General features: G+C 53.5%; 4 protein-coding genes across 4 annotated transcripts; 1 reads left to right on the plus strand and 3 right to left on the minus strand.

Moving 5' to 3' along the window:
- Positions 1 to 110: 110 nt before the first annotated feature.
- FIBRA_02810 (uncharacterized protein) lies at positions 111 to 2,254 on the minus strand (the record flags this gene model as incomplete). The annotated part of the gene is made up of 6 exons (XM_012324662.1): positions 111 to 362; positions 418 to 534; positions 585 to 650; positions 708 to 815; positions 1,124 to 1,166; positions 1,221 to 2,254. 6 exons carry the CDS (start codon positions 2,252 to 2,254, stop codon positions 111 to 113), a joined length of 1,620 nt encoding a protein of 539 aa, XP_012180052.1.
- A 1,465-nt stretch (positions 2,255 to 3,719) lies between these two features.
- On the minus strand, positions 3,720 to 5,405 carry FIBRA_02811 (uncharacterized protein; the record flags this gene model as incomplete). Its single annotated transcript, XM_012324663.1, has 2 exons — positions 3,720 to 5,158; positions 5,225 to 5,405. 2 exons carry the CDS (start codon positions 5,403 to 5,405, stop codon positions 3,720 to 3,722), a joined length of 1,620 nt encoding a protein of 539 aa, XP_012180053.1.
- Positions 5,406 to 7,104: 1,699 nt separating this feature from the next.
- FIBRA_02812 (uncharacterized protein) lies at positions 7,105 to 7,911 on the plus strand (the record flags this gene model as incomplete). Its single annotated transcript, XM_012324664.1, has 4 exons — positions 7,105 to 7,312; positions 7,376 to 7,566; positions 7,629 to 7,766; positions 7,828 to 7,911. 4 exons carry the CDS (start codon positions 7,105 to 7,107, stop codon positions 7,909 to 7,911), a joined length of 621 nt encoding a protein of 206 aa, XP_012180054.1.
- A 361-nt stretch (positions 7,912 to 8,272) lies between these two features.
- FIBRA_02813 (uncharacterized protein) lies at positions 8,273 to 9,773 on the minus strand (the record flags this gene model as incomplete). Its single annotated transcript, XM_012324665.1, has 5 exons — positions 8,273 to 8,740; positions 8,823 to 9,076; positions 9,129 to 9,272; positions 9,324 to 9,357; positions 9,417 to 9,773. 5 exons carry the CDS (start codon positions 9,771 to 9,773, stop codon positions 8,273 to 8,275), a joined length of 1,257 nt encoding a protein of 418 aa, XP_012180055.1.
- Positions 9,774 to 10,080: the final 307 nt, after the last annotated feature.

Genomic DNA, 10,080 nt, shown 5'->3' on the forward strand with positions numbered 1-10,080 from the left:
CCATACACCGGCTGCGATGCAGGGGGCACTTTTGTCTTGGATCCATCACGTGGGGGTATTACATTTGAAAACATCCCAGCTTTCTGCTGCAAGCTGCTGGGAAGACAAATTCAAAGCTGGTCAATCAATTGAGGAAAAAAGATAATATACCTTGCGTTGATAGACGGTGCAGGACTACCAGAACCTGCAGTATCAATTAATTTGCATTTCTGTGGTGCCGTCGAGGCTTCCTGTGAATCTCCTAGTGCTTCTTTCGCGTAAAGGTCATCATCATCTAATTCATCGCACAGAGTGCTGGCAACCATACTTGGCTGATGTCGAGATCGGGGCACTGGTCGAGGCCGACTGGACTGGGATTTCTTCTAAGGAAGGTATGGAACTGATACTAGAGAATATGTGCAGTGATTCAGTACATACCGTGTTCGAAGACTTGTTCGAGGTTCTGCCTTTAGGACGAGCAATGTTTGTCTTGCTCTTCTGGGGGGCGATGGAAGGAGAAGGTTTGGGGCGTTTGCTAGCTTGAGAAGCTCGTGGCTAGCAAATACAGCTCAGTCAATATTCAAAATGGACATCATGCAATTTACCATATCTGATTCCAACTCGTCTCCATCAAGCTCCTCTTCCGCTTCTGTGCCACCCGCGCCGCTCTCCTGAGCCATCCGAGATGAATATTCAGCACGCGACGTTAGGTGATTGGCAGGACTTACCTCTCCTTCACTTGAGACCTCTCCTTGAGATAGACTGGAAGAGCGTTGGGCTTCGCCCACGATCTGTGCAACCTCGGGGAAGTCGTCGTCGGAACTATCAATCTCAGACTGTTTCGCGCTTGAACTTTTTGAACCCATGTACGACTTCACCAGATATTTTCACTGGAAAACAGGTTTCGAAGAGCGCATATTTGCATATATAAGATTGAACTTACAGGGACACGTCGAAGTGCGCGTACGCCAGATAAGTACGCGATTGAGCCTAGTCGCGGTGGCGGCGTCGCGTCGCGCATCTGCCCTGTCTATTCCTTGCCGCGTAAGCGCCTAGGCTAGCCAGCAGTGGCCGTCATTTTTATTAAATTTTCTATGAGTCCATCCTAAGTATATACTACGGACTCTAGTACTGGAGTACGGACTCCTGTAAGAACTCGAGCTTTGTGTTTGCCGGACAATCTGGCTCTGCAAGCAGAACAGTTAAGATCGTAGAAACAACTGCGCGCAAGACGGGCTCACCCATTCTCATGAAGCTTAAACCGAAGCTTTTCCTGCCAGACGGCATCCCATAGGTCTCCGTTGAACGCATGCGCTATGTCAAGCTGCGCGACAGGCAAGAGGCGGTGCAGCGCAAATGCTACGTCCTCCACCTCATTTCCCCTCATCTCTCCACCACTCAAGGTAAGGCAAACGACAGATCTGTGCTTGCTCTGCGGTATGTATGGGACCTCTGAAGGGCAGCGAGAAGCACGAAGAGGCAGGTAGATTTCGCCCAGTTTGGGGCAATGCTGGACCAATGACGATAGGGCTCGCAGAGTCGGACAAGCTACCGGCAAAACACCCGCGCCCTGGAGGCTGTCATGGTACAGCCCGAGCTCGAGCGTCTGAATATCAGGCCATGCATATGCAAGCTCCTCAACATCGGCATCTGACAGAGACCACGGGGCGTCGATTTCAAATTTGAGATGTCGCATACAGCCAATCTGAAGGAGCGGACGAATGGAAGAAATCTCGAATGGATTATCTGTGTGACACGAAATGTTCAGTCGTAGCGTACTCAAGGAGTGGGACAGCGTAGCATGAAGGAGATCCACATGCATGCAGGAGATCCAAGAGGTCTTGCTAGTATCAGGATGGTGAAAGTCGCATATCATATGGATCTCCGTGGGTTTCGAAGAGAATATATCCAGAACAAGCGCGAGAGGGAATTTCGTCACATTGCCTTTCAATTCTAATTCGACCGAGTTGTTCAGACAAGTCCGGCGGTAGTCCAGAGACAGGCCGTCTTCCCAATGCTCGAGGTCCTCGATGTGAAGGTGTATGTTTCGCATCTGCGAAGTGTGTAGCTTGCGGAGCAAGGGCAACCCATCGGCTACCGGCATGGAGAGCGCGATCCTGGCTTTGTCAAGATGTCTCAGCTGTGCGATGAGAGACACCTTGGGCACAACGGGAGACCAGTTTATTTCGACACTCCGAATCGCTGAACATACCGCAACATCAGCAAGAAACATGTCGAGGTCATCTTGCGTCCATTCGATTGAGATTTCAGACATAGTCAGCCGTACGTTTTGGAGTGAGCGGGTGTTGACAACGGATGGCATCCTGTTAATTGGGGAAGCCATATCCAAACACAGAGTACGAAGCTGACGTAGAACGATATGTTGACCTTAATAAAATTGATTAGCAGCAGTTGGAATAGTGTACGCAAACTTTTGGATCCAACCTGGAAGCTCTTCTCTGCCTCCGTAAGTTTGTAGAGACTTGTACGCATGATAAAGATCAAAAATGTCATTACTCGCTCTGAGTCCTCGAATGCGAGCCGCGTAAGCGTGGAATCGTGACAATAAATCCACAATTGATGCTTTCCCTTCAGCCTGAAACAACAAAATCTATATGAATTAACACCTCAAATGCTTGTCAGGATGTGCTTACCTTCGTGTAGTAGAGGGATAACAAGCGATGCAGTGGAGCGGCTGAGTCTAGGACACGCCAGAGCAAATCTAGGGAAATTTCGTGGAGTGCTCGACAGGACAGCGCAACCGCGAGCAAAACTTGATGACGACGCCGTTTTGTGGGGCTCTTCTTTGGGTTCTCAGCACATCTTGAGTAACACGACGAGAACTCGTTTCCACGTGCGTGCCATTCGCAAACAATTCGATTTGCACAGCTCTTCTGCTGAGATGCGTAAATCAAGATTTCGCGAGCGAGTTCTGCGATGTAGAAGATCCGGTGCATTGCTCGCAGAGGGAGAGCAGAGAAAGAAAAAGAGTTTGGGTTGCTTGCTTACTGTAGGCGAACGCATTATATCCCCGGCAGACAGAAGACAAAGGAAATCAATTCGATATGATGGCTCTGAGGCCAGCCACACCAAGCGAAGGCTTGACCTTGTCCGCCACCGACAAAGCGCATAATGCACCGAGACAAAGGAAGCCAGGTGGTAACTTGAGGAGAATGCAGTGTGTTCTGTAGAGAAACCACTAGGGGTCACTCTTTCAAACTCGGATTCAACCATTCAAGTTGCGATTAGGCGCTTTGAAGGTACTCTTGTCATGGAGCCACTACTACTAGAGCTGCTGGACATCGTTAGGTTTCGGTAAATAGTATTTCATCAGATGGATCTTGAGATGTAAATGACACGATCAGAAGTGCAGAATATCGAATCTGAGAGCAAGAACTGTGGCCTGTAGAATACTCTGTAAGCCCATGGGGTAAAAAAAACACGAAGATCCCGAGCGTCAACATTTAGCCCCAGCCTCGTCCTCGCCGACGAAGAACAGTATATCAATATACTCATTCTACATAATTAAACATAAAAAAAAGAACATTGAATTAACAGCGAATGAGCCTGAGCAGGCCTCCCAGCTGCACAATCCAAAGCCCAGGCAATGTACAACGAGCGTCCCTCCAGGCTGTGGGACGTAAGGTATTCGTCGCGTGAAATTATGCAGATATGATTCGCGCCTAACTCAGAACAATCTGAAAAGGAGCGAGTCCAAGCATACCGCGCGATCACCAACATCAAGCTCTCCCGCCGGAGTATGTCCCATACGCTGGGGGCAACGTTGACTCGCTCACACCGTCCGTCAGGCTCCTTGAGCGTGATCCCCCAGGTCCGCCGGTAATACAGACGCCACCGTCCCTGGCCTGTCTGCGCCCATACGGATCCGACGCGAGGAAGGCCGACTCGGTGGTACCCCAGGTCTCCTCCAGCGCGTGGCTCAGAGCTGCAAGCGACGACCGAGTCGTACTGTCTCGGCCTCGTGGAATGGCTGGCAGAGGGCGCAGCGTCGAAGTGAGTGCCGACAGCTGGACCATCTCCGCCTCGGTCGGGACAGCCGGCCAGCTGGACCCCAAGACCTCGGTCGTGGACATGCTCATCCTGCTGATCGGGGTGAGCGGCGGGAGTTGGGTGGAATCGACGCGGTAGTCGCTGAGATGCTGGGAGCTGAATATCGGCGAACCGCTATTGCCCGTGGTTGGCGTCGACGGGCTGAACGGATGAGCCGGATCCCTGGCGATGATAAGCAACCTGTTAGATGACCACGCCGAGTCGTGCCGCGAGTCCCGCGATGCATACTGGTATGGTCTGTTAGTTTCGAACGTATGAGTAGTTGGGCTGAACGAAGTGGGTGGATAATGTGGTCTGGTGTAGCGCCTGTACAACCATCGTGCTCCAAGCAACACCAAGATGCAGAAGAAAGTACAGGCTAGCACGAGAGCAGCGAAGAGTCCACGTTCTGTGGATGTACTGAACGCGTCCGAAGACGCCGCTTGAATCGGTGTACCACTGATAGGACTCATGGATATGGATGCGCTACCAGTCTGCACAGACGTCAATGTAAGCAGCGACGGCTGCGAGTAATAAGTCTCCAGTGAGTCAGTTGGAGTTGGAGTCACAGAGAATGTGGACATGGCAGATGTCGTCGGGGAGCCTGTGCGGGCGGATGCTGCGGACGCCACCGAGGCCCCTGTCATAATGGCAATCGACGCCGAGCCAGCGATCGTAGGGGATGAGGAGCTCCCGTCTACATTTGTTGGCGTTGAGGATGGTTGTGGATTACTATCTGAGACTGGCGCGGATGTTGCAAAACTAGTGGGGTCGGCGGAAGAAGTTAGGGAAGGTATGATATAAAACGTGGAAATACTGGAGATCGTTGCTCCGTTAGAAATTGTGTCCGGTCCAATTTCTTCTACAGTAATCGATTCCGTCGTATCGTTCTGCCTTGCATGGAGGCTGAGATCCCTGTGTCTTCTGCGAGCCCTCCATGGCCTATGAGCAAACGGCACCTCATAGCGGAGGATCGATGAATCAGCGGACACTGCCGCTCTTTCGCGACCATCAGGGACGAGAGTGGAGGAATGATGAAGCTCAAAGGGGGAAGGAGAAACGGTGTCGACAGATCGAGCGCACCCTCCAGCATTGCCAGGATGTGAACAGCAGTCATATACCCCACTACCTTTATGTGTTGGAGTAAGCGTTGGGAAACAAAAAGATCGTACCCAGGGTACCCTTACGGACTTACCTATAGGCTTCTCCAAAGGTTGCCCAAAGTTCCCCTGCAAGTGCTCCGCATCCTCACATCGGCCAAAACACGAGACAACACTAGAGGGCGTTGCGTCTGAACATGGGGTGGGCTTCGCGTAGATCGAAGCAGTGGCTGAGGTGGTGAACAAAGAAACAAGCAAGCTACCAAGAAGTCGCATGACGCCTGAGGCGTCGCGAATACGAAGAGATACCTGAAACGAAGCTGAAACGACTGTGGGGCTCAAGGCCCAGTACGAGGGAGAGAATGGCTAAAAGAGTGGTGGTAGTAGTCGTGATAGTTGCTGGTCGACTGGGGCACCACGAAAAGGGGCGCCGCGAGTGCGAATGAGGGGTGGGTAGACGTAGGTCTGGCCGAACAAGCCTTCTTGATATGCCCTGCTCTGCCTCAACTGTCCATCTGTAACAAAATCAGATGCTATGATGTCTGAGAGTGGGTAAGTCGCAGGGTTAGCGGCGGCGACGTGGCACGGTGGGTATGACACGGACCGAGAGGAGATGGGATATGAGGCATTGGTGTGAGGCTGCATCACAGTCTGCCAGCATGCGCTGGGCAAAAAAGCAAGGACATCCTCTGGAGAAATAGAGAACGTGAGAAAGGACACAGGGAGCGATGATCATCAGTCGTGTCACCCAATGGGGAAGAGATGGACATCCCTGATCCGGTTCGTACTTGCCCTTGACGACAAGTCAAAACGAAGCCTAACGACATTGCACACAGAGGCTACGGCACCAACAGCTGCGACGCGCCTGCACCTGAGGTGATCCCATGACACTAGGGCAAAGCCAATGCAGCTGAAAATCGCAAGATCAGAGGAGATCTTTGACATCACTCATGAATGAATACATCACATATACACGATTCATTTCGGCCAGACGGGACGAATAAAAGAAGTAGATATATCGGAAGTGGAAAAACATAAGCTCGAGATTATAACGCACAGCGGTCACAGAAATGCGATAATAGACGCATAGAGATCATAGCACCCGACCATACCAACGGTGATAGGTCACCAAGGAGATCCAATGTGATACAGACAGAGAAACTCTCATATATAATCCCTTTCCCTGGCCAATGGGAGTCATATCGCTGTGAATGACCTCCACTGGCGGCAGTTCAAGTCAACTCACCAAAAACAATATCCAGCAACGATGGAAACGAATTTATCACGCGATCGCGTCTCCAAAGTCAGACCCACAAGGAGGTGAAATACTGCCAGTATAACCCGTTGCCGATATCTCTAATGAGTATCATAGCACGTACAGGAGCGAAGGACAGTCGACAGTGAAAACTATTTAGCTGTATCTGGTTTCGGCAGATCAATATATCATAGCAGAAATCTTCGTCTGGGTGGAGAAGGTATGTAGTTCAGCACGCCAGAGTCCAGGTTTCATAGTAAACAGCTCAAGCAGCATCCAGGGCCCAGGCTAAGTTTTTCTACAGAAAAGACTGATAGATGCGCATTACAGTAAGCCACGTTTGATCAGAAAACCAGAAGCATCAACCATTGTCAACAATTTTGCGAGCAAGGGGGGTGAATCTGAACGCCCCTTTATCAACAACGCATTCCATAGCATGAGCATACCGACGAGAACAAAGAAAGTCGAGAGCGAAACACGGAAAGTCGCGCGAAGACTTGTCGCGGGGACGCCGCGGCGGGCGTACGAAGGCGGCCGATCACGTGCTCGTGGGATCCGGGCGTCTATTTACGTCACTATCGGCATCTGCTTATGGGATGAGGTGATCACCAGTCTCGATAACAGAGGCATAAATACCCTCTGCAGGCCAAACTCCAAGCCCCAGTCTCTTCTTCCGGACAATCACTCTCCTCACTGCTCGACTTGAACTAAGCACAGACCATGTCCGGACAACACTCCCTCCCCGACCTCCCCTACCCCTACGACGCCCTCGAGCCATTCATCTCGAGGCAGATCATGGAGCTTCACCACAAGAAGCATCACCAGACGTACGTAACCGCCCTCAACGCGGCAGAACAGGCGTACGCGAAGACCAGCTCGCCCAAGGAGCGTATCGCCCTCCAGGCTGCTCTCCGCTTCAACGGTGGTGGTGCGTGTCCCTATCCGGGCTCTCCGTCTAATCAGGGGAACTGATAAGATGCACCGCATATAGGCCACATCAACCACTCTCTGTTCTGGAAGAACCTTGCTCCTGCTGCGTCTGAGAAGAAGGGCAACGGCGGTGCTCTCAAGGACGGCCCCCTCAAGACGGCCATCGTGGAGAGCTTCGGCTCCTTCGATCAGTTCAAGAAGGAATTCAACACTACGACCGCGGGCATCCAGGGTTCCGGATGGGGCTGGCTCGTGAGTACCCGCGTTTTCGTCGGATGTATGCGATGCTGACACAACATCTGCACCGATTTCAGGGTGTCCACCCACAGACCAAGCGTCTCGAGATCGTGACCACGGCAAACCAAGACCCACTGCTGAGCCACGTTCCCGTCATTGGCGTCGACGTCTGGGAGCATGCTTTCTATCTCCAATACCTCAACGTGAAGGTCGACGTAAGTCCTCCGCGTACCTGCCCATATCGACCACGATCGCTCATCGATCATTTGATCACAGTACCTCAACGCGATCTGGAACGTCATCAACTTCGATGAGGCTGAGACGCGCTACAAGGAGGCCGTCGGCGGCTCCAAGCTCTGAGCTGCTAGTGTCGGACTAACTTGGGTGGGCGATGTACGAGAAGAAGGATGAAACGTGTGGTGTATGAGAATAGGAGCATGAAAAGGAAAAGGAACAGCAATGGCTGCTTGTATCAAGTGACATTCAATTGTATTCAAGTTTCCGCATTGTATGCATGCGCTTTATTGGTTCCTTCGCTTGTTATGTTCCTTCGAAGAGCTGTCAATTCCGTGATTTACATTGCCAGCGATCGCCGATCCAAACTCCTCAATGAGTTCATTAAATTTTACGTATAATGGCGGGCGCCAGCTGTTCTTTGCGCGCCTTTTTCGAAGAACAATAACTTGATAAAATGCCATAAGTACGTAGCTAACAAATATGTTTACAGCCGAGCAGACAAGGTCTGTTCCCCCTGCTCCACATTGTCCCAAAGACCCACCTTCTCCCAATACACGATCCATCTCCGCACGTCCTCCGCACCCACCTGGCGCAGCGCGGGGTCCGCCAGCGTCGGCGAGCCCTCGCGCGCCCGCGCCGTGTCCATGTCCCGCAGCCCAAACGCCAGCGCGCTCCTCTCCGCGCGCCGTATCTGCCGCTCGAAGAACGGCAGCAGATGCGCAGCCATGAGCCGCGGCGCCGGGGCCGTGCGCCGTGCGTGCGCCTCCAGCACGGCGAGCCAGCGCGTGCTGGGGACGAGCGGCGTGGCGAACACGGAGGCCGCGGCCGCGGCGAGCGTGGACCAGGGCACCGGGCGGGTGTGCACGACGTGCGCGGTGTGCGCCGCGTTCGACACGCCGCGCAGCTCGACGAGCGCGCGCGCCGCGATGTCGAACGGGATCCAGTCGACTGCCTAGGGGAAGGGAAGGGAAGGGGAGTGGTGGGGTGCCGGATCAGCGAACGGGACAAGAGCCCGGCGGGATGGCGGCGCGCACCTTGGGGTCGTCCGGGAAGCATCCGAGCGGCCGTGCGCTCTGCGCGAGCGCGGGGACCCAGTCGTCCGTGCTCCATGAGCCGCTGGGGCCGCCGCAGATCACGCCGACGCGTGCGACGAGCGGGGCGAGCGGGGTCGTGCGCGCTGCGGCGTACAGGATCTCTTCGGCCACCCATTTCGACGCGCCGTACCCTGCGCTGGCGGCGTACGCAGGCGGGACGGCGCCTTCGTAGACTTTCCCGTCGAGCGGGGCGTCTGGGATGCGGTGAGCGGGACACGGGTGCAGATGCGGGGGTGAGATACACACCAAACAGGACGCTGATGGAGCTGACGAAAAGGAGGTGTGCCGGAGATGGCTGGGGCGAGGTCAGTGCAAAGTCGATGAGGCTTCGAAGTCCCTTGACATTGGCCTCAAACTTCGGGAGGTGTGCGAGGAGGTTGACGCGCCAGGCTGCAGAGGCCAAGTGAGTAATTTTTGGTTTCTGTGATCGAACGGGCATACCGTTATGTATGATGTGGGTCACAGTCTTGTGCAGCTGCCGTCACCCATTGTAAGCAACCACGTTCACCAGCGATACAATATGCAAATTAGAACCTCTTCGTAGACGTTTGGTGCCAATCCCCACTCCGGTTTGGTCAGATCTCCCTCTAACAATACGACCTTTTCCTGCCCCAATATGCTCGCATCAACCCCGCGTTCATCCAGCGCTGCGCGCTGTCTGGCTCGAAGCGAGACGCCGTCCCTCGATGCTCGGTTCAGCGCGTACACCCGGACGACCTCTGGCTCGGCGGCGAGTGCTTCTAGGAGGTAGCACCCCAGGCTTCCCGTCGTGCCCGTGACGAGTACAACGTCACCCATATGGCGCCCCACAGAAGTCTGTGGACGAACTGGGAGATTCACGCTGTACTTTGCTACCATTGCGTGCATATCCGAGATGGACTCGGGCGCCATGCTGGGAGGATGAGCAGAGAGAGGGGGTAGAAGTCGTTCTACACTATGTTTGGGCTGGGTTGATATATAACTGGGTGTTCCCAAGCGTGTCGAAACACGTCTGGTGCAGTACTTAGATAGAGAGATATCCAGCCTTGTGACGGTAGATTGACGGTCAGAAAGTCTTGTTGCAGACTTAAGCTTGCTGTGCCCGACCCGGCTCCGAGCCGCTTGGCACATACTAGCAGCCTATTAGTATGGGCGCGAATGATGGCGTTACCTCTGACCTGGCACTTCGCGAGTTGATCCTGACACGTTCACATGACCT

Source organism: Fibroporia radiculosa (genome assembly GCF_000313525.1).
Source record: "Fibroporia radiculosa TFFH 294 genomic supercontigs, scaffold1428, whole genome shotgun sequence".
Classification (NCBI taxonomy): domain Eukaryota; kingdom Fungi; phylum Basidiomycota; class Agaricomycetes; order Polyporales; family Fibroporiaceae; genus Fibroporia; species Fibroporia radiculosa.